Source organism: Silurus meridionalis, chromosome 13 (genome assembly GCF_014805685.1).
Source record: "Silurus meridionalis isolate SWU-2019-XX chromosome 13, ASM1480568v1, whole genome shotgun sequence".
Lineage (NCBI taxonomy): Eukaryota > Metazoa > Chordata > Actinopteri > Siluriformes > Siluridae > Silurus > Silurus meridionalis.
In genome coordinates this window covers 10,737,153-10,764,719 of record NC_060896.1, presented here as the reverse complement: position 1 = coordinate 10,764,719, position 27,567 = coordinate 10,737,153, and the positions used below count along the sequence as shown (strand labels likewise).

Below are 27,567 nucleotides of genomic sequence, written 5' to 3'. Positions count from 1 at the left end.
GAAATAGTGGGAGTTGTTCAAAAAGTATCCATGGATACCAACCATTCAAGGACAATGGTGAACTGAAACTGTACTGTTGTGTAAAGCATGCAAACTTGATCTCTTTTTATCTTTTTCTCATGTCTCACCCGAACTACATTCCCCAGCAAAACAGCACCAGCCAAGTCTGACCAGGTGACTGCTTTAGATGAAGCTGCATGAACCCCACCAGGCTGCTTGATGAGACAGTGTGGAACATGTGATTGTCATCAGTGCCTTTACTCAAGGCATTTCTAAGGCACAGTGGGACAGTCAGCTTTACTGGACCATTTGTTCTCTCTCTGGAAGCCAGTAGTGAACAGAGAAGAGACAAGATTGCCACCAAAAGTAAAATGTATACATATGAATCCACATTATGGTAGTCTGTGTGTTGCAGTGTATGCTTTCATGTACATGTAAGAGCATTTGTACATTTAAGTGCTGTACAGCAGGGGGGGGTTTATTTGTGTGAGTGCTCTCACTGAGTTGTGTAGGGCAGCATGAGTTTTTGTGCAGTACACCCCCTGCTTTGAGCCCAATCCCTTTTTTTCCCCCCTTCCTCTATCTCTCCTCTCTTCATTGGCATTCAGTGCTTGTCCCTTTCTGGCACACAGACAGCTTGGCACAGCCACACACTCAACTTTTTTGTTCTACTCTTTTTAACTGCTCCAAAAGTTTCAGAGGGATAGTGAGAGAGGACGAGAGAAGTGGGGGAGGAGGGGAGAATGGTGAGAGGAGGATTTTGTTAAGACTACCAGCAGACCGACGAGCCTGAATGCCATGGGTATGCCTGAACGACAGTTGGTGGGCTGATATAAACTGGAACAGCACGAAGCTGAACAGGTGAGTGTAAGACATGAAGAAAGACACGAATAAATAGATCAGACGGGTCTGGGGTATGAGAAACAGTGGGGCTGATGATACAAACACACAAGAAAAGAACAGGGGAGGAAGGAAGTGGTGGAAGGGGGGTGCTTGTTTTTGTGCACCTTAATGAGTCGGTGCCAACGTGTTTCTTTCCAGGATTCAGGCTCTCATCCTATTTCTGTCACGTATCTTTGATCAGCATGCAGATCACTGTAAAACCTCTGTAATCTGATTTGTAACAATGCTTCATCCTTAAAAAAAGATAAGAAAATGGACTAGATGGTGACATCACCAAAATCTTAACAACATTCAGCTCTTATGTACAGGATTCCAGTACTTTTTTTATGTTAGAGATTAATATCATTAACGTTTTTGGCTTTTATTTTAGGTAAAATATATAGTATATCCAATAATTATGAATATGAATTTTAGGGTTGAATTACAATACACAGTGCATGCAGACACCTACCGTACATTTTTTCTAAATGCTACCATAATGCTCTAAAAAGTATTATATTACATTTTATTTTATACATTAATCTAGAGCAAACACTTAATAATAAAAAAGTAGAAATGGTTTCATAAACACTAAAAAGATAAAACCATCACATTTAATTTGAATATGCACTTCAGCTTCAGTGCTTTGTTGAAGCACTCTTAAAAGCAATTAACACTTTTTGAGTATGATGCTACAGAATAACACACATGGATTTGCAGTGATCTCTAAGGACCTTCTCAAGCTGAATGTCCTCTTAGATGGGGCGTGTCGCTGTCATGGCTCTGAATGGGCCACTTTAGGATGTTTACCTCTAAACCCTGTTTGAGGCCTTAAATGCACTTAAGCAGACGTTCCTCAAAAATCTCTCTATTTTATTTTATTTATTTAAAGATTTTCTTAATCCAGATAAAGCATTTGATAATGGGCAGCAGTGCCTAATTTCCAGACATACTGCAACTGTTCAAGCTGCAGTTTTTACACCAGACCATAACATTTTCAAATCTGCCTTTTATTAAGAAATGATTACTATCCAGATTTTTACAAGATGGGACACAATCTTGTATAAAAGACCTGAGAGCAATTATACAGGAATTGTTTTTGTGCTCTGACATGCATTTATATAATGTGAGACATGCCTTTCAGAGTCATCCAAGCAAATACATTTCACTGGAGCTGAAGTACATCTTAAGGACAATCAATGATAACAAAATGCTAATTATAGATTGTAATACTAAATGGCCCGAATGTTAAATTATAAAAACTTTACATAATATTGTTAATGTGTTTGGACTGTTTTCTCTCCTCTGATCCATAAGTGCTTAATGACAAGGCTTTCAAATCAAATCAAATGACCATCAATGACAAATAATTCCTGTGAAATATGCAAGTTTCCCCATTGAACAGGATCTTCTCCCATAGTGGATTTAAAGGCCAAAGTAGTAAAGCATGATGCAGAGGGAGGATGAGTCTGCACGGGAGGAGTTTAGCTACACTCATATTCCCACCCTGGAGCGAGCAAGTGGCGGTGGCACACTGGGTCGACGGCTGGACAGAGAGAGGGACAGAGTGGAAAGGGACAGCTACATAGTGGATGTAAGAGCCAGTGATTTGGAGTTGGACCAGGCTGAGCCGTTACATCCATGTTTCAGTTACCGAGCCTGGCTATACAGCATCCTTATAGGGGTGAGAGCTCATGGCTTTGTCATCATTTCTGATCACACTACCATTTCTGCTTAGCCTAAGGGGCAATTAATTTAATTTCTGTGTGTGTGTGTGTGTGTGTGTGTGTGTGTGTGTGTGTGTGTGTGTGTGTGTGTGAATATGAATTGGCATGAATATGATTTTTAGTGTAGTCTGCTGATCACAGCAGGTTTCTCTCTTTACCTGGGCAATGTGTTTCCTGATGCAATGGACTACTTACGTTGTGCAGCTGGAGCGGTAAGTGTGTTCTACACAACACACAAAACTGTACATCTTTAGGCAAAACTAATGTAAGGCTGTGAATTCTTTTGCAGAGTATCCCAGCTGCAGCAGTGAGCTTCGCTATCGCCACAAACTGGCGAGTTGCAGTAAGTATACAAGGCTGAGGGGTGTGAATTTTATTAAAAAATCTGTATACAAACATTGGCAGCAACTGAGCAAAACCTTAAGGTTGAAAGTTTTCAATTTCATTATTATTCTTGTTCCTGACCATGCTGGAAATATCAAATATTTTGAAACCTGAAGAAGAAACTGTCATTGTAATTTTTAACTGAATAAGCATAAATGGTTTATTAAATTATAGCTGAATTGTGATGTGTGAACATGAATCAGTCTTGAATAGGTTAAAAAACACTTTTAGCAACATGAGGTTCTAGAAAAATACTTAGGGTGGCTGGATGCTCTTATCATCTCAAAGTTGATTTAATTTAAATAACTGCATAACACAAAAATCATACTTTAGCTGTTTGAGTTTGGGTGAACAGGATCTTCTCCCACAGTTTTGGATTTGAAGGCCAAAGTAGTAAAGCTACCTTAAAAAAGAGTTAGCCAATTATGTTATAGTGGCTATAAACATTTTGTAAACATTCTTTTTTTCTCATGAACTTATTTAGACAAACAATTGCCAAAAATCCCCAGAATGTATCATCTGTCCTGAAGACTCTCCTGTGATGGAAAATTCAGTATTAAGTAGTGCTGTGATATGCATGTAAGACCTCAGTGTGAACTAAAGTGAAACCTTTGGAAGTAAAATGCCTTGGTAAAATAATAATAATAATAATAATGATAATAATAATAATAATAATAATAATAATAATAATAATAATAATAATAATAATAATTAAATATTTATTTTTAAAAGTTAGGTACACAATATATTCCAGTATCAGTATGTTAGTTCAGATTTGTATGAGTTTGTAATGAATTTTTAATACATAGTTTTATGTATGTATATAACATATTGCTTATTTTGCTGCATTGGCAGCTACATTCTGCTATATAAAAAGGACACTAGTGGTATATACAAAATATACAAAACGAGTCAAAAATGGGGTCATGTAATTGTAGGTGTCGGATTTTCAACTGGTCTACGTGTCCACATTTGCTGTGACAACCACATGCCTAGTATGGTTTGGCTGCAAGCTGGTTCTTAGCCCATCAGCCATCAACGTGAGTAGGTTACATTCACCTAAATGTTATGTTCATCATAAGATAATATATTCATTTACTAAACATTTTTGTAAAGCCACAATGATAATGAGAAATGCACAAATTAAACTGTTTATTATTGGTATTGTTATTAGTATTAATACTAGCACAATAATGGTTCCTGTTCTTGTGGCCAGATCAACTTTAACCTGATCCTGCTTACTCTGCTAGAAGCCCTCATGGCCAGTACTGTCATCCTGTCAGCTCGCTCCGTAGAGGATTGCTGCAGCCACAGCAAGGTGTGTGTTTGGTATGAATTGTGATGAGGTCTTGTGATTATATTATATTATATTATATTATATTATATTATATTATATTATATTATATTATATTATATGATATGATATGATATGATATGATATTATATTATATTATATTATATATTACATTACTAAATTATTACATAAGGACAAGTATAATACATTTGATAATAAAATCTATATTACATAATACAAAGATCTATAATTTATTACATTACTTCTTTTTCTTCAGCAAGGATATAATGGCCCTGTGGCTGTGAGTCCTCCTAAATTTCCTTCACGTCTTCTCAAAGCTTATGCTGTGAGTCACTTTCTGAATATGAATAAATAGATGGATAAAGAGATATTATAATTAACAAAAAGAATAAATGAAAGTTTTCAAATTGTTGTATTTCAAACAATTTTATTTAATTATTTGCAATATGTGATGACTGATGACTGATGACTGGAGTCACTTCCTGTAACAATGTTGGACATGTTTATAGAGGGGTTCTCAGTTCTTCATTGTTTTTTTCCATCCAAATTTATTCCTAATTTCATCATGGATTCCCACTAGCCATCTCTAACCTATCACATGATAGCTCCCAACTAGGGAAGATGGTTTCCCACACTTGCTTATTCCAAGAAACGTGAAACCAGATACCACATCTTTTAAAACCGATTTTTGTACTACATCACAGAGCTACATAACATTTAAAAAAAAGGATTTACTGCCCTCTTCTACATCTATATATCCTAACAGACACCCACAATTGGTTAGTGCAACTCTAAGTTACTGACTGAAAGAAGGATGTGAAAGAAGGATGTATATATAATTTCATAGCCATATATGTTTTTTAGATGTCATGGCCATGACTGAACTGTGAGAAAAAAAATACTGTACATTTTACAGTATTCGCAGCAACTTGTTTTTCACAGCTAGTTGTGGTGACTTAGTGGTTAAGGCTTTGATTTACAAATTAAGAGGTTATGTGTTTAAATCTCAGTAAAAACCAATTTCTTCACCAATTTCCTTTTAAAGCCTCAGCTAAATGAACAAATGAACTAGGTACTAGGTGTTATGTCACATTAGATAGTATAGTACTTTTGCCATTATGCTTTTTTCTGTTATTTACTTAGAAGCTATGGTGCTTTATTGATAGCCCTACTGCCAGTACATTGTTGTAAAATTTACAGTCAATTGTTTACAATGTTTACAATCATCTGAATGACTAGAACCACTAGATAAGAACCACTAGATAAAAAGATCCACGATCTAGTTAAAAAGTAAAAAGTTTCCTTTTTTTGTTTTTAGATTTAAGTCTATATTGTGCCATATTGTTTTTTTGTATTTGTGTCCGACAAGCATTATGTGTTCTGTAGGTGATAGAGGTGATACTTGGGATCTCTGCAGTATTCGGTGGTATTATTGCCCTCAACATGGATGCTCTGCTCCCAGGGCCTTACATCTCTGTGACATTTTTCTGGATTCTCGTGGCTGTGAGTCTCCTTTAAGAATAGTATAAGTCTGTTATTTTCTATAAAAACAAAATACCACAGTCTTATCAGACTTAGAGTCATGGCCAAAAATATTGGCACCTTTGCAATTATGTCAGAAAATGCAAAACTTCTCAACAGCTCTCAGAAAATTGTTCCAATTGCAAATGTTTTGGTATTCACGTGCTTATTGTTTTTGTTTTCACTGCAAAAAAAACCCCCAAAACAAACGAGAAGAAAAATTGTAAGAAATGTTTGCTTTTCAAGCATGTGATACTCCTGTAATTTGTATTTAGACACACCTGTGGCAAGTGTGTGGGCAATATAGTAATCACACTTGCAACCAGTCAAAATGGAAAACAGTTGACTCAACCTTCGTGTTGTGTGTCACACTGAACATGAAGAAAAGTGTGAAGAGTTGTCTGTGGATTTGAGAGAAAAAATTGTGGAAAAACATGAACAATTTCAAGGCTCATCCCCGATTAACTTCCAAACAAATTCAGGCTGATCTGCAGACACAGGGTACAACAGTGTCAGCTCGCACTATCCGCCACCATCTGAATGAAAAGGGACGCTATGGTAGGAGACCCAGGAGGACACCATTGCTGACACAAAGGCATAAAATAAGACTGAAATTTGCCAAAACTTATGTGACAAAACCACAATTCTTCTCGTAGAACGTACTGTGGACAGATGAGACAAAAGTAGAGCTTTTTGGTAAAGGACATCATGGCACTGTTTACAGAAAAAAAAATGAGGCCTTCACAGAAAAGAACACAGCACCTACAGTCAAACATGGTGGAGGTTCAAATATGTTTTGGGGTTGCTTTGCTACTTTTGGCACTGAATGCCTTGACTGTGTGAATGGTATCATGAAATCTTAGCCAGTAATTAGTCCCGATCTGAATCCGATAGAACACCTGTGTTGAGATCTCAAAACAGCTGTTGGGAGAAGGCATCCTTCAAATCTGAATGACCTGGAGCATTTGCAAAAGAAGAGTTGTCCAAAATTCCATTAAAGAGGTGTAAGAAACTCATTCATGATTATGGGAAGCGATTGATTTCAGTTATTTTTTCCAAAGGGGTGCTACCAAATATTAACTTACGGGTGCCAATAAGTTTGTCAAGTACATTTTCTGGGCTCTGTGGGGAATTGTATCAGATTTCGGACCAGTTAGGGTACCAAAATAATAAGTACCAAAACATTTGCAACTGCAATAATATGTTGAGAGAAGGGTTGCATTTTCTGAAAGAATTGCAAGGGTGCTGATATTTTTAGCCATGACTGTACATAAACATAATTGTCCCAGAAGAATATTACACGCTGTCTGTTTTTGTCTTAAAATTCTCTTTTGAAGTGTTTCCCGAGTGCCATAGCCAGTCATGTGGTGTCAGAATACCCCAAAAAATGCCTGGTGAGTTATCGTAACTTCCCCATGCTCATTACCTTAGCCTATATGTCTGTCTGCTCAAAAAGGAAGGTACACAAAAACTCTGCAACTCATCTTTATTCTGCCATGTCTCTTCTTCTACTTCTCCTTGTCACGGTTTTTCTGTCTGTCTGGCTGTCTCTCACTCTTCCTAACTCTGCTGCAGGTGGAGACATTGATTGCCATCAGCAGTGTCACATCACCACTGCTGTTCTCTGCCTCTGGCTTTTTGTCTAACAGTGTGTTGAGTTTTATTGAGATCTTCCAGCATGAGGTTCCCATAGCCAAGGTGAGTCAATTTCCAGTCACCAAACAAAGTAAAAAAAAAAATGGAAAAATGCATATTTATGACAGTGCATACATTTCACAATATTTCATCAGCAGCAAAGGGCAAATTCATCAGAGAATTTGACGATTGCTCAGTTTATTATGCACTTCACCTGCAGGACCTGGCATTCACAGCTTTAATAATAAACATAATAGAAAAAATTCTGTTTAAAAAGTGACAAAAGCATTGGTTTTGTTAAAATAAAAAACATTTTGACAATGTAATAAAATAACAAAACAGGGTGGTATAATAACTGGTGTTTATTTAAACAAAAATAAAGCTAACAAATATCTTTATAAAAATAAATAAATAAATAAAAATAAATAAATAAATAAAACATGCCCAGAATACTTAAATATGTTTTGTAATTGGCTCATTTATTATGAGACAATAAAAATTCTTAACACCTTCAAATATGTTGCAATTGTTTAGGAACAATTGTTTCTTTCTAAAACCAAGGATTCAGTGAATTGATAATCTTATCTTATTACTTTAATTGTTCAGGGACTCAGTAACTACAGAGAAACCATAAAATTTAAATGTTTATATTTATAGTTACTTGTCAGTTATCTGTCAGTTTGAAGGCTAAATATCCATTAAAGTATTTTGAAAGTATTGTTTACATTTATCTATCTATCTATCTATCTATCTATCTATCTATCTATCTATCTATCTATCTATCTATCTATCTATCTATCTATCTATCTATCTATCTATCTATCTATCTATCAAATGATTTGTCTTGAATTTTGCATTGAACATTGGAATCATTATAATAACTTTACCTTTATGTACCAGAATTTGTCTGTTTGTAGCTTTTCCTTAAACAGTTTACAGTTTTTCTCAGTTGCTTTGGAGTGTTTCTCAGATCAGAAATTAAATTCTTGTTCAAACTCCACATCGTTAAATCAGTTGTGCTCATAATAGAAACATTTCTTGTTGCTTTGATCAAATAGCAAATGCTTTAGTACATTTATTTAATTAATTGTGAGAAAAATACAGGCTTTTGCAAGAAATCCTATGTATTGTGCTGCTTGTACAATTAGTTTTGAGAATGCACTTACTGGTTTGCAATTATTAAGAATGATTTGAGAAAGCCCTAAAGCAACTGAGATAGACTGTAGGAAATGTTTATTTTTGCTCAGGATGCACAGTGAATGACTTAATAGTTTATATTACCTTACTATTCAATCATATACTGTTTAGAACCAAATGGAATGGTTGTTTTGCAAATTTGCAATTTATCTTTGACATCAGACATCAGAATCTCTTAGTGCTTAAGTGCTTAAGTGCTGTGTATTCTGTAGATATTTAGGATTTTGTATTAGTGTACATTTTGTATTTTGTACTGTTTTTTATCACACTGGAAAATAAAAATGTAAATGACATTTGTGTTGATCAGGATAATACTGTTGGTTTTGAACTTTATTTACTTAAATTATTTACTTTATTTACTTTACTTATATAAATTTCACTTATAACCTTAATAAACCAATAAGTAAATACTGAATATTTCTCCAGGTAGAGTCGAAGAGTCACACTGGATTTTTCTTTATGTTGTGTGAGGTTATGAGATCAGCTGTTAAAATGTCAGTTAAAAAAGCAGTGTCATAAATTATTGATTATGTGTGTGTGTGTGTGTGTGTGTGTGTGTGTGTGTGTGTGTGTGGGTGTGGGTGTGGGTGTGTGTGCATACAGCAATCATATGACATCCTCCTGTTGATTCTGATGGTACTGCTGCTGGTTCAGGCAGGCCTAACGCTGGCCACTGTGGTACACTGTGCCTCTTATAAGGGTCAGCTGCGTATAGGAGCACCAGAGTGGGATGACAATCAACTGGATCCACACCAGTATGAGGTAGTACCACACTACATCTATTTGTAGATGTCAACACTGAATGAAACAACATTGACTCATTGACAAAGGGAAAAATTATGCATTACTGAATTACTTTATCTATTTGTCCCATTCTTGCTAATTTCCTGATCAATGTTCTTTTGTTCAAAACAATTGAAATCTTTATTCTTTGCTATTTTTGACTCTTTTTTTTTTAAACCAAAACCATAAACAGAAAGTTGCAGTATAAAACAAGAATCGGCATTGGGAACTATTTTCATTGACACATAAATCGCACATTTTGATGTGTACCTCTTTTTCTACCCTTTCCTATCAGCAGGGATCCTGTGGCACACTGCAAGAGTTTGACAAAGAGAAGGCCTGGAAGGCAGTGGTAGTGCAAATGGCCCAGTGAGCACAAGCACAGGGAGTAAAGAGAACAAACTAGAAATGAAAAATAAATGTGAGTGGAGGAGGACATTGGAAGGTGAGGGTAATGAAAGGATAAGGGAAAGAGAGCACACAAACATGGGAAACTGGAGGAGGACATAACAAAGAAGGAGGAGGAGGTCGGTAATGGTTCATGAATTTGTCAGTGTGCCCTTGTCAAGGGAGATAATGCCATTTATTGCATAGATTATTTGTGTTAAAAATACAAAGGTATCAAGGATTTAAAACAGGCAATGACCATATAGCTGGTCTTATCAGTCATGTAAAAAGAATCATCATCATGACTGTTCAGAATTTTGTGAAAAAAATCAGCTGAGATTGTTGGGGTTTTAACAGAAGAAAAACACTAATGATGTATGCATTTATATAAACCTGGATTCATATTAAAATAAGAGAACACTTGTCAAGGAATTTACTTAAACTTTAGATTCCAGCTATTGCTATATAGCATGCATAAATGTAGGAAACTACTGACTACATTTACGGTATATGTCTGCTAGGGGTGTAACGGTATTCGTACTGAAATTTTACGGTACAGGGCTTTCGGTTTAGTACACACATTCCGGATGCAATACTTTTTCGGTGTGGAACAAAGTTACAATCCCTCAGGATTGTATTAAGTGGTTGACCGCAAGTTTGTTTAGTTTTTACCTCGCACTTTGAGCACATTTTTTATTACTATTATCAAACTTGTAAACATACACAACAATGCCAGGGGTATAGGAAAGGAACTAGAGTTAGCGCAGTGTCACTGTGGCTACACACTCCGTACCTGAAAAAAGATTTGTATATTAAAAGGGGAAAATCCTGTCAATTCTGCATATCGAGGGAGTGGATGGATGATACTGTAGATGGAAGGAATGAAGACATTTGTTAAAGTATGCTGAATTAAGCAGAACAGTTAAGTAAGTCATATTTTTAGAAAATGTAATATTAAATGTAAAACACACACACACACACAAACACACACACACACACACACACACACACACACATTGTGCTCAATTTAATCAATATAATAAAAATAATATTGCATTTATTAGATTTATTCTATTTAATTAAAAAATATATATATATTTTACGTTATTTAATCAAGCAGGCATTACATTTAAAATTGTTTTAAAAATGTCAACTGTTCAAATGTTGATGATCATAAATGTTAAAATAATAAACTGCATTAATAAAAAAATCACAAGCAATTTTATGTTTTGCATTTCTTCCTCCTAAACGAAATTGAACCGAACAGACTTAAAAACTGAGGTACGTACCGAACCGTGAATCTTGTGTACCGTTACACCCCTAATGTCTACAACCCTAAGACCCCTCTATGCAACACAAGCAGTTTCTACAGTTTATTTATTTATTTTTTTAAAGCATTCCTAATACATCAAGTTGACAATTTATGTAGCCATCTTTTTTAATGAAAATAAAAATAAAAATACTAAGTCCAGGCTTGCATCAATATGCTAATCAGTCATTGAGATGTGGGACAGTTTACAGTTTGCTTATCTTTGCTTGACATACATTAACATTAGTCGTTACACTAACAACATATATACTGTACTTCTCTGTATTTTATGTGACCAGACTAAAACAGCGTAATGACAGTCTTTCTATGAAGGCAATCTACAGCAGCAGACAAGACAAAAATTATTGGGCAGTTTCACCCACCTAATTGGGTTATTTTTAATCACATTATGCAGGGAAAATGGCTTTGGGCCAGTGGGATTTAATTTAGTTACACTTTGGACTAATTTGTAAAGAACAGCCTGGGTTTAACCCATGGTTGAGCTGAAAAAGTGACAATCTAAGTGTTTGAAAGTGTCTAGGTATTATAGAATATATTCAAATGCACAAAAGTCTAATGACTGAATTTTAATATTTGAGTTCTGTATAATTTGAAACAAAATATATTTATAATTAGTCTGTATAATAAAACAGAACATGATGTAATAAGGCTTTGATTAATTTATGTGATTTAACCCATGTATATTTATGTGTGCTGAATTAATTCTACAGAACCACAATTAACAAATTGGACATGCGGTCATAGGAGAAAGAAAGAAGAACTTCTTTGAATTGTATGGTTTTAAACATCATAGTATAAATAATTTGGTCCTTACCACGTGTTAAAATTAAGTAAATTTTACCTCAGATTAACAACAGATGACAAATTACACGCTGTAATTATTTTTTTTTACAAGAAAAACAATTTGAGAAGTCATGAGTGAAAATGTATACCCCTAATGCAGACAATAATGCTAGTGCAATGGTCAGAGATTTTGTGAAAAAACGAAAGTTACATTTTAGACTCTGCAGGCCTGTGAAAGTTCATGACAGCACAATTAGAAAAAAAAAAGAAGAAGCATGGTTTGTTTGGAAGGGTTGCCAGGAAAAAAGTGTCATCTCTCTAAAGAGAACATGGCAGCATGGCTCAGATTTGCAAAGTTGCGTCTAAACAAACAACAAGACCTCTGGAACAATATAAGGCATGAAAGACATATAAAGCACTAATTGAGATGTCTGGCCATAAAAAAACAAACACAGCATTTCAGCACAAACGCCTAATACCAGTTGTCAAGCATAGTAATAGAGGGGTGATGATCTGGGCTTGTTTTTTAGCCACAATACCTCAGCAACTTGCAGTCATTTAAGTTGACCATGACCTTTTCTGTATACCAAAGTATTCTAGCTAAAGCTCTGGCTGAAATTGGGTCATGCAAAAATAAAATGATCCCAAGCACATCAGCAAATCTTAACAAAATGGCTGCAAAAAGAACAAAATCATGGCAATGCAATGGCACAGGTAAAAAATCCAGATCTAAACCCAATTGAAATGCTGTAGCAGAATATTAAGAATGCTGTCCATAAACATAATTCATTAAAATCCATCAAAAAATTCATTAAACTAAGGCAACATTGTAAACACGAGTGGGCCAAAATTACTCAACAATGATATAAGACAGATAAAGTCACCCGGAAGACGACTACTTAAAATTGTGTTGTTCATCTGAGGTTTAATTTAACTAATGTTACAAAATGGTTTTTATTATTCTCTGAAAAATAAAACCATAGAATACAGAGAGTGAGTACTTTCTTTATTACATGACTGGATACACTATAAACACTGCAGTTGTAAATTCAACACTGGAGATTTTGCTGTGAACACAATTTGGGTCACATTAATCATTACATATAAATAAATAAATCGATAACATATAATCTCTTAAACAAAAATATATCTTAATTACATTAATGTTTATCTTATACACAGTATTTATCAAGCTTGCCCACATTCACAATCTCATCTTGTTACAGTATATGCCACACTTATATCTTATAAACAATGCTGTCAATGTGGAAACACATTAAATCATATTGTATTTATTTCAAATAATTTTCTGTCTATCAATGTTTCTGTATTTAGATTTAATTTCTATCTATTCAGAGAAAACACCGGAAACTTTTTCCAAATATAGCATACTTAAACAATATTGCATGATAAGGAGTGTAGTTATACTGAATATTGTCAAGGCTATGATTCAGCAGTTGGGTGTTTGTAAGCTACCGTAATTTCTGGACTATAAAGCGCACCCATATATAAGCCGCACCCACTGAATTTTATAAATATTTTTATTTTAAACATAAATAAGCTGCACCTGTCTATAAGCCGCAGGTGTCTACACTGAAACTAATGTACTTTACACAGGCTTTAACGAAAGACAAGTTACACACGGTGTAACGGGTGTAATATGTTGCGCTTCCTTTAGGAGCATAGCGGTATTTTGGGAATAGGCTGCCACTGCATTTTTCCGCTATTACTGTGTGTGTGCAAGACGAGAATTATGTCCTTATTATTTTCTGATGCTCATTTCTAAGTTTCTTTGACTAATCCTAAACGCTGTTGCCAAGAATAATAAAAAAGCAAGAGTTTTGGAAACCTGTCTGTGCTTATATGATTTCTGTTGCAACTGGAGTTAGCTAGCTCTCCCTTCACCCAGAGTCAACGCGTTACAACGGCTTGTATCTAAACAGTAGCCTACCAAGAAAGTCATTGTTTACTGTCTTTCTCCTTCCTTTCACAAACTAGAGTTTATCTTTTGGCATTGTCGTGCGTTTAAAAAAAAAACTTTTTTCCTCCTGATGCCGTGCAGCTCAGAACAGAGGTGAGGTGCGTTTTTTCGTTTCCGTTCAGAAATTTCATTGGTCTAATGTTATGGGGTTCAGTTTTTTGGCTTGAAGTTTGTGAAACCTGGAAAAACCCAGGAAAAATTTATAGATAAGCCTCTTCGTTGTTTAAGCCGCGGGGTTCAAAACGTGGGAAAAAATATTAGCGGCTTATAGTCCGAAAAAATACAGTACTCACAGCCATGATAATATTTATATGATCAATTTACTTCTGCTCCACCAAAGGAAATACATCACAAGAAGCCACACTCTCCTTTATAACACATCAGGACACTGGTTATACATTGCTTCGATTGATCAGTACATTGCCCGTAAAAATGTTCTGGCTCAAATTTGCAACCTTTTGTCTTCTTTGTATTCAAATTACAAATTTTTATATTCTTCGTCCAAAGTCCATTTGCGTTGTCTGTTGATGATTTTACTAACTTTACTCTAGTAGCAGTTTTTGAAAAATACAAATCTCCAAGAGTGAAAGCTCTCTTAAAACACCTATTGACCACTCATATTAGTGTACTGTTACAACCATAGGAAAGGGTTAGATTTTATTTCAGTAACGGGCAAACTAGAAATATATATTTAAATATCAATGTGTGGTGTTTTTATTTTCTTGTGATATAATCATTTTTATTGTATCATCATCTAAAAATTCTGAATATTTTTTTTTATATGCAAAAGTCATTTGTATTTGTATTTATATAAATAAAAGTAAATTTTACATTCAGTTTACAAATTTAACAGCTGCATGTATTATCAACGTATTATGATGACTGTAACCTTTATTTTCCTTGTCGGTGCTAAAATCCGTCGCAGTTTGGGTGCACGCGGTTACTTCACAGCGAAATCCAGCTGCTGCAGATGTGTAGTGGCGTCTATATTTGGAAACAGTCGTAATACGCGTCGCCCTAACCGGTACAAACTGGTTTGGGAAGGGGGTGACATTATTGGATATACTGTGGAAGCCGTTTGTCTAGGGACAAATGAACTCCCTCCTAAGAGGAATATACCCATAAAATTACTGTCGGCTTTTTATTGAGCTTCCCCATACACGAGGAGACTAACACTGAGCCTGAATCAGCAGTATTTTTAGGCATATTTGCTAGATTATCGCCATATGTCGACCTGTCGTATAGTCTATAATATAGGCTGCAAGCTGTAATTAATTAAGCCTGAGCCGAAAAGATAGAAAATGTCTGAATCGATTGTCATTGCCGAAGGTCACCAAGAGCTTTGTGGTGAACTCAGGTAGTAATCTGGATACAAGAACATGCCTATAAAGATGCACGATCTATGCGACTCTCCTTGAAGTTTGAGGATGAGAAGAGATGAGCAGGAGAGAGGAAGAGTAAAAGATTGGCGGGAGAAGGCGGAACAAACCGGTGCCCGGATACACGCTATAACCGGTCGCCCGCACTGCAGATTAACTCTTGCCTTACCGAGGATGCTCAGTATTGGTAAGTAAAAGAATAAAAAACATATCACATAGACGGCTTTGCATCTGTCCCTGTGGGCAGGTGTGTTTTTTCTACCTAGCATTGTATTCTGCAGAGAGTTCCGGTAGACGCAAAGCGCCGGGACAGGAAGCTATATAAAAGAGGTGAGAGGTCTAGTGGTATAGCCTACAGCTTTTTCCGCTTTCAGTTAGATTTTGAACATGTCAGGCATAACATACAGCACCTAAACATACAACGTGTCATTCAAGAAACGTCCGGACGTCATCACGCGCTTAAATCTGTGGACCATGCGGTTCACTTCAGCACCAGCGCCTGGACAGCTCCCGTTATGTAATCTATCTCATATGTATCTGTTCATCATTCATATTGTAACTCGTTTCCTGGCGTTCATATAAGTACGGGGTATGTTCTAGAGAGACAGTATTGATCTGAACAACCTATCTTGAAGTTGACAAATATTTGCTCTTATAAGCCTATGCATGTAGAATAGGCACAACAACGCCATTCTAACGAGGATTCATCTTTATTATTAACCTTAATGAACAGAACACAAAAGTTCTGTCACTGAAATTGACTCTGATATCCTGATAAAGAGTTGCCAAGTCTATGACCAACTAATAAGAAAAAAGATTAGGAATCCGTTCTAGAAGTCTCTGGAAAGGTTTGGTAATTATAAACAAATCAATTTTAGAAAGACAGCGATATGTTCTTGTGTGGTGTGTGTGTGTGTGTGTGTGTGTGTGTGTGTGTGTGTGTGTGTGTGTGTGTGTCTGTGTGTCTGTGTGTGTGTGTGTGTGTGTGTGTGTGTGTGTGTGTGTGTGTGTGTGTGTGTGTGTGTGTGTGTGTGTGTGTGTGTGTGAGGCATGTATTCTATGACTTAGAATAAGTTCAGATAACTATAAAACATCACCTAGAAATTATACATATACAAATGCAGATAGATTTTAAATTTAGGATTCTAATTACTTCAAACTACAGCTTTTAATTTTAGTTAAAAGCAGACATCTAACTGGGACATGCTAACCTGACAAAACTGCATACCTGAAACTGTAGTTAGTAACTAGTAACTAGTAACTAGTTATCTCAGGCACAGTATCCAATTTGTCAGCCTATAACAATCAACTACTTCAGTAATAATGTAGCAAGAAATATGGCCACAAAGTATTTCTCACTTTCTTCTTCTTCTTCTTCTTCTTCTTCTTCTTCTTCTTCTTCTTTCTTATTAGGGGTTGCCACAGCAGATCATCTGTTTCTATACCAGCCTGTCCTCTACATCTGCCTTATTCAAACCAACTACCTGCATGTCTTTCCTCACCACATCCTCCTCGCCTTCCTCTTTTACTCCTTCCTGGGTGCATTCTTCGACCTATGTACCCCATGTCCATCCCCTGCACATGTCCAAACCATCTCAATCGTGCCTCTCTTTGACTTTAGCCCCAAAATGTCCTGCTTGCGCTGTCCCTCTAATAAACTCATTTCTAATCCCGTTCATCCTCGTCATTCTCAATGAAAATCTCAGCATCTTAAACTATGCCACCTCCAGCTCCACCTCCTGTTTTTTTGTGAATGGCTCTAAACTGTATCTAAACCATACAACATAACAGGTCTCACAACAGTCCTATAAACTTTCCATTTCACTCTTACATCACAAATCACTCCTGCCACTCTTCTCCACCCACTCCACCCTACCTGCATGCTTTTCTTAATTTCTCTAACACACTCTCCATTACTTTGCACTGTTGACCCCAGGTACCTTAACTTATCCAACTTCACCACCTCTTCTCCCTGCAACCACACCACTCCACTGCCCTCCCTCTCATTCACACACATGTACTTTTTCTTACTCATAGTTACTTTCAATACCTTATTTCCAGCGCATACCTCCACCTCTTTTAGTCTCTTCTCAACCTGCTCCCTACTCTCACCGCAAATTACAATATCATCTGCAAATATCATAGTCCATGGAGACTAATGTCTGACCTTGTCCATCAACCTGTCCATCACCACTGCAAACAGGAAAGGGCTTAGAGCCGATCCTTAATGCAGTCCCACCTCCACCTTGAACCAGTCTGTCATTCCTACTGCACAATTTACTGCTGTCACACTGTCCTTATACATGTCCTGCACCACCCTCACATACGTCTCTGCTACACCTTTCTCATACAATACCACAACTCCTCTCTCGGCACCCTGTCGTAGGCTATCTCTATATCCAACAAACACACAACTCCTTCTGACCTTCTCTATACTTTTCCATCATCATCCTCAAAGCAAATAATGCATCTGTAGTGCTCTTCCTCGAGCCCCTGTCTGACCTCTTCCCTGAATCTCACATTACAGTCTTACATTTTACAATTACATTTGCTGCATTTAGCAGACGCCCTTGTCCAGAGCGACATACAAAAGTGCTTTGAGTCTCTAGCAATGAATAAATCTACACTGGTAGTCTAGATTACAAACTTGATATAAATCAGACTATAACTCTTGATTTTTTACAGTGTTCCTCCTTCAGGTTCCGCCCTCTTATTCCTTTTTTAGTCCTCACTCTCCTCTTTTTCTTCATCTTCATAGCCATCTTACAGACCACCATCCGATGCTGTCTACCTTAAAGTTTCCAATCTCTTTCAGGTTGCATCTCCTGCATCGAACATAGTCCACCTGTGTGGACCTTATTCCGCTCTTATAAGTCACTCTATGCTCCTCCTACTTTTTAAAATATGTATTTACCACTGCCATATCCATCCTTTTAGCAAAATTTACCACCATCTGCCCTTCCACATTCCTTTTCTTAAGGCCATACCTACCCATCACCTCCTCATCACCTCTGTCCCCTTCACCAACATGGCCATTTTCAATCTGCCCCAAGCAACAATCTTTCTTTTCGTGGTACACTTTCCATCAATTCATCTAATATACGGAAGAATTTTTCTTTCTCCTACATCTCACAACCCAATTTTGGAGCATTGGTACTTATAATATTTATCATCACTTCCAGCTTCATGTTCATCACCCTATCAGAAACTCTCTTCTCCTCCACTATACTCTTACTGTACTCTTAATTCAGTATCACACCTGCACAATTTTGCTTTCAATCCACACAATGATAGAACAGTTTAAACCCCAGTCCAATGTTCCTGGCCTTACTCCCATTTCACTTGGTCTCCTGAACACACATGTCTACCATTTTCTCCTCCATTATATCACCGAACTCTCTCCCTTTACCAATCATAGTACCAACATTTATAGTGCCCACCCTAAACTCCATTCTCATACACTTCTCCTTTCACTGCTGTCTGTTTAGATGTCTTCTGTCTTTCCTTCTTCCTCTTTGGCCAACAGTAGCCCAATTTCTACCCTGTTGGCTAGCAATACCTGTGGTGGTCATTAGACCAATCTGGTATGGAATTTAGGTTTGTGATCCACATATCTGATTTGGCACATATTTTATACTGCATACCCTTTCCTAATACAACCCTCCCTATTTATCCGGGCTTGGGACTGGCACTTAGAGTGCACTGGCTTGTGAAACCATAATGGGTGGGTTACAAAGTATTCCTCACCTGTTTTAGTTATTTGGAAATATATAACAGATTAACTATTTCAACAATATTTACCACAATCATCAAAAGCAAGTTTTCTGAATCTAATGTATGTATTTTAAGAAACTTAGAGAGAGTTTACCTGAGATTCCTACACTTATGGAACTTAACACCCATAAAAAGTATGGGGAAAAAAATGCTTGCTTGTGAAAGGCACAGTTCATTGAGTCAGATTTTCAAGATGAGCATTAGATCTCACATCTAAAGAGTCGTTTACATGATTATGAAGCTGAGAAATGATGTTCAAAAGTAATTTACTTTTATAGGTGGTTGCAAAATGGGAATGGGGAAGCATAAACGGCTTAATGTTTTAGTATATAATAAAGAAGGCTGGGGAAATGTATCTAGGAAGAGTAACCACTTGCATTTATTAAAATATGTAACACAAATAAAGTTCATATGTAAATAAACATGAAAGTGGAAATAATAAATACATGCTTATTTTTTACTTCATTAGCCATTAAGCGGTTGCCTATCAGAGGAGCACATTTAGCAGTGCTATATGTATAATAAGATGAATGATTTGAAGATAAATATATTTTATCCAATACTATCAAATGTGTGTCAAAAAAAGTAGAAAAGAGGCAGACGGGACACTTGGGTTATAACATTCAGAGGATATTTACATAATCTTTAACCTGTATGATGACAATTTATAAACTGGCCACATATGATATCTGCATCTCCACAAGTAGGGGATAGGAGTATAGGCCTAAAATTACATAAAGAAATTAAGGTGCTTCTTTTTTCCAGTTTTCTTTAGTGTGATTTTGAGTTACAGTTTAAGTGTGTGTGTAAAAATGAATGTTTTTCCATGTCTGTGTCTGTCTCCTCTGGGTCTCCTATAGGTCCTTTAGGGTTTTCCCCACTTCTTAAAACATGCTGGATTTAAACATACTACTTTAAACTGTCCCTAGATGCAATTGTATATATTTTCATGGTGCCCAGTCATTGAGGAGGATTCCATCCAGGGTTTATATCTACCATGACCCTGAACCAAGTTACTAAAAAATAACTAAATAATGTAAGGTTCTCTAACAGCTTTCTATTATTGTAAAACTGAAGAAAATATGTGATGTAGAGAAACAAAACACTTTGGTAATATTTTCTTGCTTTTACTCACCTGTGTGTTGTTTTCACATTCCACTTACCTCCCTAAAGCCTGCTAGTAGGTAGACTGTCTACTTAAAATTGGACCTTTATGTGTGTGCTTGGTGCCCTGCAATAGATTGGCATACCATCCAAGGTGTAATCCTGCATCCCTTGAATAAGCTCTGGATCCACTGTGACTAGTGGTATGAATTAAGAAATAAAATGATAAAAAAAGATATAGGGTATACAAAACGAAACTTATTTTTCTCTTAATTTTCCAATGAAGCGTTATGTTTTTCTTATGCCTTTTTTAACCTGTCTGCCTTTTTTACAGGTGGAATGTGAGGAAGGTCTACAAGGAAACACAAATTCACGCTTGATTTCATATCGTCTTACATGGAGTAAGCAGCGCATTGAACATGCATCAGGAGCAGGACCAATAGCAATGGTTCTCTGTGACCTTGCCCTTCTTCATTGAATAATCTAAGGCCCTCATAAAGCATTATTCTGTGATTGACTGTGATGGAAATGTGCATTTAAAGTGGCAGGTTAGAGGGTAAAGTGGCCGACTGTTTAACCAGGTGCATCGTGAATTTAGCTGTGGGTGTGCTCCAGTTGCCGGATGCAGAACCTCTTTGAGCAGAACTTAGACATGGCCACAGCTCTGCTTGCAGGGGAGAAGCTGAAGGAGTTAATCCTGCCTGGTTCTTCACAGGATGAGAAAGGTGGCGTTCTAGCTGGACTCATGGTGCAGCTCAAACTGGAACTGCCTTTTGACAGAGTTGTCACCATAGGAACAGTCATAATTCCCATCTTATTAGTCACTCTAGTCTTTACAAGGAACTTTGCAGGTTGGTACTTTGAGCTCATGTTTTCTGCATATCTTAATGGTATTTTGCTCATTTGCAGGTAATGTTAGCCTGGGTTACTCGTATAAAGTACACAGTAGGTATGTATCTGAATATAAATACAGCTTACAGAGTGACTAGATAGTGGATTTAAATACAGGTCCAGGGGTGAACTGGGACTGGGATGCTGCCACACACACCAAAAAAATCATGGAGATTTTTCTTTGATGTGAGGGTGAGTGAGTGGGTAGATTTGAAGCTGACAGTACAAAGGACAAAAACAAAGATATTTGATATACATGAAAGGAAAGGTTAGAGGAATGCAGGCAAGGGCGCAAGTGCAGGTAGACAGGTCTTTAAAAATCTAGGCACTCAAAACAACACTGTAATCCAGAAACAAGGTACAAGTACAAAAAAGGTCAGGAAATCAACAAATAACATTAATTAGATGAAACAAAAGCAGGACAAGAAAACAAAAAACAGGGACCACAAGGAAATCAGGTATCAAAAGGCTTCATAATGACAGGTGAAATATAACACAGAGAATATCTTGAAAAATTAGAGTGCTTAGATGCTGTTTATATTGTGTGAGGGTGTTTGAGTCCATAAGCGAGTGAAATAAGCAGTTAAGTGAATGTAAATGTGTCTATAATGAATGTGCATTGTGGTCATTGCCAACATGATGTAGACATGGCAGAGGTTGAGCATGAATTACAGAAAATTACATGAAAATACTAGGGGATGATAGTCCAATTTCAGACTCAGGGAGGTGCAATAGGTTCTCCATGAAGTCTTGCCACCTTTCTCCTGAGGTGAATTTGGCCCTCCAGTCTCTCACAATGGAGACTGTCTTCTGGAATGCCAATGTACCTGAAGACAGAAATGAAAATGAGACATGCCCTATCAAAAGTTGATTTTAGACTGGGGAAAGGTATTAAGTGGAGAGACATGAGAAATCTATCTATACTTACTGGAACACCGTGTTTTTTCTGTCAAGTGAGAGCATGATATTTAAGGTGTTGTTAGTGGTATGAGTTTTCATCACTGGCAGGGTGCAAGGTATGTTAGCACTTTAGTACTTTATTACATTTTAGCAAATTTAGGAATGTCTTAATATACACCGACCAGGCATAAGTTTATGGCCACCCGTCAGACATAACATTATGACCACCTGCTTAATATTGTGTTGGTCCCCCTTTTGCTGCAAAAACAGTTCTGATCCATCAAGCATTAACAGCATTAACTTTCTGAGCAATTCCAGCTACAGTAGCCTGCCTGTTGGATTGGACCACACCGGCCAGCCTTTGCTTCCCACGTGCATCAATGAGCCTTGGTTGCCCATGGCACTGTTGCTGGTTCACCACTGCTTCTTTCTTAAACCGGTTTTGATAGATATTGACCACTGCAGACAAGGAACACCCCTCAAGAGTTGCAGTTTTAGAGATGCTCTGACCCAGTCGTCTAGTCATCCCAATTTAGCCCTTCTTAAACTCACTCAAAACTTGTCCATTTATCCTGCTTCTAACACATCAACTTTAAGGACAAAATGTTCACTTGCTGCATAATATATCCCACCCACTAACAGGGGTCATGATGAAAAAATAATCAGTGTTATTAACTTCACGGCTCATAATGTTATGCCTGGTCAGTTTACGTATTTTTCCAGAATTCACCATTATTTTCCTTGGAAAATTTGTTGCATCGTGTGAGTGCCGAGGTGCCCCATGGCAGAGTATGGGCTAGGGTGATTAGCTTGTCATGAAACGCTGATGGTAAGAACCTTCTCCCAACTAGGCACTGCTTGGGGATTCTTACAGCTGAAGCACTCTCAATCTCCTTGTCAAGCTTCCAGGTAAGAGCTCTGACAAAAAAGGATTCAGGAAAGATACATTCTCTAATGTGGCATAAGTAAGAGCGAGGTACAAACAAGACAGAAAATCTGCCTTGGTGTTTTTAGATCCAGGACAGTAGGAGAGGATAAAATGTAATCTGAAGAAAAGCACTCCTGACTTGTTTTCCTTGACATGTACAAGACCCACCAGTTTGATATGTTTAGATGATGAAGTTGTGCTGTTGTGCAAAACAGTTTTGTATTGTGTGCATGTTTGTCCTTGCATGAGATATTTGGAGATTTGGAATACAGGATACTGAAGGAGTTAAGTACACAGTGCTGATTTTTGAGTGTTGGAAAACAGTGAAGAGATTAAAAAAATGGGAGGGTAACAGAGTGTGTAAGGAATGTGAGGAAGAGCACAGAAGCAAATGGGGACTTTAAGTTAAATGCTGAGTCAGTTTGACTGCATAGCAGTAGAAATCTGCTGTGAGGTAACAGAGGCATGAGTAGAGAAAAATGCGACTTAGATTAGATAACTAAGAAATCTCAATAGCCCTTAGTAATTGAATAATTTTGCTCCTGTAATTCAAAATATGAAAATAATTACAAAATTATAATAAGAAGGTATATGCAATTTTGTAGGTATTTGCAATTTCCTTCATTTAAACTAGAAGAAAATGGCAAATAAAGAAATCACTGTACCGAAACCAAATGCAGTATACACCTGCACCTGCAGGAAATAATGTTACAAATAATTTTACATCAGTATTTCTAGCATTTCTAACGGCGGGATTCGCTCCTCTGCTGTCAGATTATCTACATAACATATTTAACTACAAGAAGCTGATGACAGATAATTCAGTTTAGGAATATAGTTCTCAGGCTGACATGGGAAAATCCTTTTAGGATATCTTTGTAAAATGTGGCATATAAATCATTAAAGCAAACGTTCATAAACGCTGCTTCTAATGCCTTTTTCCTTGTTTGATTTTTTTCCAGAGGAGTCAATTTACTGTTACACACCACACAATTTCACACGTGACCAGGCCCTCTATGCCAGAGGTTACTGCTGGACAGAGCTACGTGATGCTATCCCCGGCGTGGATCCTGAACTCCGTCCTTCTCTTTTTGAGCATAAGTTCCTGCCCTATGCTCTGCTTGCATTTGCTGGAATCATGTATATTCCAGCATTAGGGTGGGAGTTTCTTGCATCCACACGCCTTACCTCTGAACTCAACTTTCTCCTTCAAGAGATTGACAACTGCTACCACCGTGCAGCTGAAGGTAGAGCGCCCAAGATTGAGAAGCAGATCCAGTCCAAAGGGCCTGGGATAAGTGAACGTGAGCGGCGTGAGATTATCGAGAATGCAGAGAAGGAGAAAAGCCCAGAGCAGAATCTTTTTGAAAAATATTTAGAGCGGCGAGGGCAAAGTAACTTTCTAGCCAAGCTTTATCTAGCCAGGCATTTAGCCATCATTTGTCTTAGTTCCATTCCCATCACTTACCTGAGCACATACTATGCTCGGCAGCGACAAAATGAGTTCACCTGCATGCTGGGTGAGCCACCTGACATCAGCAGCATCCCTGAATTGCGCCTCAATGTGAACTGCAAACTGCCGGCTGTGCAGCTCCAGCGCATTATGGCTGCTGTGGACATTTCACTACTCTGCACCGTGAACCTCATCATTTTAGTTAATCTTTTGCATCTGTTTGTGGTGCGCAAATCCAACTTTGTTTTCGACAAGTTGCACAAAGTTGGCATCAAGACTCGGCGGCGTTGGCAGAAGTCTCAGTTTTGCGATATCAACATCCTGGCCATGTTTTGTAATGAAAACCGGGACCACATCAAGTCTCTAAACAGGCTGGACTTCATCACAAATGAGAGTGACCTTATGTATGACAATGTGGTGCGGCAGCTATTGGCTGCATTAGCACAGTCAAACCATGATGCCACACCGACTGTTAGAGACTCTGGAATTCAGACAGTTGACCCCAACATGGATCCTTCTGTACTGGGGGTTGGAGAAATAGAAGTAGAGACAGTTATCAAAAGACCACGAAAAAAGATGAAGTGGATCCCTTCATCTAACCCTCTTCCACAACCATTTAAAGTAAGCAAACTGTCTGTTTATACATTGCCATTAAATGCCTTTGACCAACAATGGATGTAATTTTGCAACCAGACTCCCATTACTTCCTGTGTTACACTGGACACATAAAAAAAAAACTCATTATGTTCTTTCTACCTGTTTTAGAAAAAGAACAAACAGATTACATCACCTCAGTATTATGCAGATTATATTTTAATGGAAATGTTCCTGCTCCTTAATTTGCAAGATAAATTGGAAGCATTTTTTTGATTAAGAACTTGAATATTTCTGTTTGCCGATGTCTCACTGAGTTAATTTTTTTTCTGACAATTACAAGAAATTCTGTTGCTTAAATATTTCAGATTCAGTATTTACAATTCAAATATTTTTTCGTTAGGAACCTCTAACTCTGACCCGGTTGGATAGCAGCATGAAAGCAGAAAAACCTAAACCTGTGCGAAGGAAGACCGTAGCAGACACCATCATTGCTCCTATACTAGACACCAAGAGCACACAGCATCCTCCTAAGGGTAACAATTAGACAACACCAGACAGGACAGTGATTATTACAGTGTTTATTGATGTTTTTTTGAGATAGAAAAACAAAAAATCTATTTAAAATTGACTAGATTCTACTCCTGCAATGCACACTTTCAAAACAGTGGACCACTGATCAGATCTTAGGATACTGATCTTTAGCAAGACCCTTGTTCAGTCTACAAATTAGGGAATTGTAAGCAACTCTGGATAAGGGTGTCTGCAAAATACCATAAATGTAAGTGCATAATATGATGGTTTAAACTTTTACCAGTTTATTATTGAGGTGTTATTGTGATCTTGTGTTTAAAATGCAGTATGTGTGATGACCTGGGAAAACCCATTGTATGTTGCTTTTTCCAAGCTAATAGATGACATTACTTTCAGTAAGTATTAAAAGTTTCTACGAAGGTTGAGCTGTTTCTAAAATAATGTTCCTGCAAAATTGTAACCTATTTTGAAGCAATTAGTTGCTTAGATCCCCTAAAAGAGCTCTAGGCATGACTGTTTTGCTCACAGTATATTAGATAATTGAACTGATTTTATCCTGTTTGTCTTGACTTCTAAAAAAAATTCAGAAACCAACAACGGGACAGAGAAAAAGCACACTCGTAATTTCTCCTTGGATGTCCATCCATACATGTCGACCATCCAAAAGCCGAAATCAGAAATGAATAATCCCCAACCTCCAGCTGCTGACCATCCTCTGGACACTACAAACATCGAGGGCACACACACTGTAATCCATGTCTCCTCAACACTTACTGGTAATTCTTTTCTTTATTAAGAAATGAATTAAACATGGTAAGGCATGCTATTAGAAAATAATTAACAGACTGCTACCTGAAGTGATTTATTCCTCATACATTATATACAAATGAATCAGTACCTTCTGACTGTTAGTATTTATGTATTCAAAAGCACAGTTGTATAAGAGATTTCAGCATCAGTGTTATGAATTTTGCTCTGCTGAACAGCATCCTATTCATTAGAAATTAGATTAACCTTTGATTTTATCTGTGTCAAAGTGCTGTGTGACTTTAGAACTAAGACTGTATATATATATATACATATATATATATAAAGCAATTATTACTTTTTTATTCTGGCTTCAATCTCTAAAACCTTTTAGAAAAGAATGACCCTCCTACTCAATCCACCACCAGTGCATTTTCCACCGTGACCCTGTCCACCACCTCTTATATGAATGGAAGAACATCTACTTTGCCTCCTTCTGAATCACCTAAAACCAATGAGCCTCTCATAGCAAACCCAGAGCCTATGAGTCAGCCTGCATCCTACAGCTGTAACCCCTCACATCCTCTGCTCAGCATCCACCACACTCTCTATGAAGAAGAGGAGGAGCAAGGCCACAGGGACAAACTCGTTGAAAGACCTGGTGAGCTAATCGCTGCTGGAGAGTGCTGAAGGCACACAAACAGACAAGCACATATTCACACCTGTCATCGTTTGACCTTAGCACCAAGCCATGGAAGGGTAAATTGTTCATAACCACCTCACATGAAGCAGCAGTCACACTGTTTCACCTACTGTGCTTAAGGTGGAAGCACTAAGGTCAGAAATTTGTACCGTCTACCAGGGAGAGAGACAGTAAATTGATTGTACATACAGGTTTTTTCGAAAAGATCGTTCTTTGCAAGTAGACAACCAGTTCTAATGAAGCATATCACTCAAGATTCAGAGGCAATTTCCCTGACTAAGTGCAAACACTGGTGCTCACTTGAATGTTTTTCTGTGACATTCCAAATCTAAGTTTGGGTACATCAAATAACGAATAAGTTCAATTAGAATTATGTTGTGCTTTATACGTCTCAGTGTACACATCAATGACAACTTTCCAAATGATTTTATCCTCTGAATATATTGTTTTGTGGATTTCAGCAGGTATCCAATGCAATAGAGCATATTTATCTTTAAATTATGCAAATGCACACAACCCTTGTTGCAATAATATGCATATCTACAAATTTTCATACTATATACAGTATATATATATATATATATATATATATATATATATATATATATATATATATATATATATATATATATATA

At 37.0% G+C, this 27,567-nt stretch overlaps 2 protein-coding genes across 9 annotated transcripts; both read left to right on the top strand.

Moving 5' to 3' along the window:
• Nucleotides 1-689: 689 nt before the first annotated feature.
• On the top strand, nucleotides 690-10,790 carry mlc1 (modulator of VRAC current 1). Of its 4 annotated transcripts, none has more exons than XM_046863822.1 (12): nucleotides 690-861; nucleotides 2,272-2,566; nucleotides 2,732-2,821; nucleotides 2,899-2,952; nucleotides 3,932-4,033; nucleotides 4,210-4,311; nucleotides 4,565-4,633; nucleotides 5,695-5,811; nucleotides 7,167-7,223; nucleotides 7,405-7,527; nucleotides 9,265-9,423; nucleotides 9,743-10,790. In XM_046863822.1, exons 2-12 carry the CDS (start codon nucleotides 2,330-2,332, stop codon nucleotides 9,815-9,817), a joined length of 1,185 nt encoding a protein of 394 aa, XP_046719778.1. In that variant the 5' UTR covers nucleotides 690-861; nucleotides 2,272-2,329; the 3' UTR covers nucleotides 9,818-10,790. The 4 variants fall into 4 exon arrangements, with proteins under 4 accessions (XP_046719778.1, XP_046719777.1, XP_046719776.1 ...); XM_046863821.1 differs by having other exon boundaries at nucleotides 691-861; nucleotides 2,288-2,566; nucleotides 9,740-10,790; XM_046863820.1 differs by having other exon boundaries at nucleotides 692-861; nucleotides 2,303-2,566; nucleotides 9,740-10,790.
• A 4,207-nt stretch (nucleotides 10,791-14,997) lies between these two features.
• Nucleotides 14,998-27,485, top strand: panx2 (pannexin 2). 5 transcript variants are annotated; one of them, XM_046864230.1, is made up of 7 exons: nucleotides 14,998-15,491; nucleotides 20,517-21,033; nucleotides 23,864-24,975; nucleotides 25,352-25,484; nucleotides 25,809-25,877; nucleotides 26,070-26,258; nucleotides 26,624-27,485. In XM_046864230.1, exons 2-7 carry the CDS (start codon nucleotides 20,805-20,807, stop codon nucleotides 26,917-26,919), a joined length of 2,028 nt encoding a protein of 675 aa, XP_046720186.1. In that variant the 5' UTR covers nucleotides 14,998-15,491; nucleotides 20,517-20,804; the 3' UTR covers nucleotides 26,920-27,485. The 5 variants fall into 5 exon arrangements, with proteins under 5 accessions (XP_046720186.1, XP_046720188.1, XP_046720187.1 ...); XM_046864231.1 differs by lacking the exon at nucleotides 14,998-15,491 and adding an exon at nucleotides 15,507-15,634; XM_046864233.1 differs by lacking the exon at nucleotides 14,998-15,491 and adding an exon at nucleotides 22,825-22,882 and having other exon boundaries at nucleotides 20,902-21,033.
• The last annotated feature ends 82 nt before the right edge of the window (nucleotides 27,486-27,567 follow it).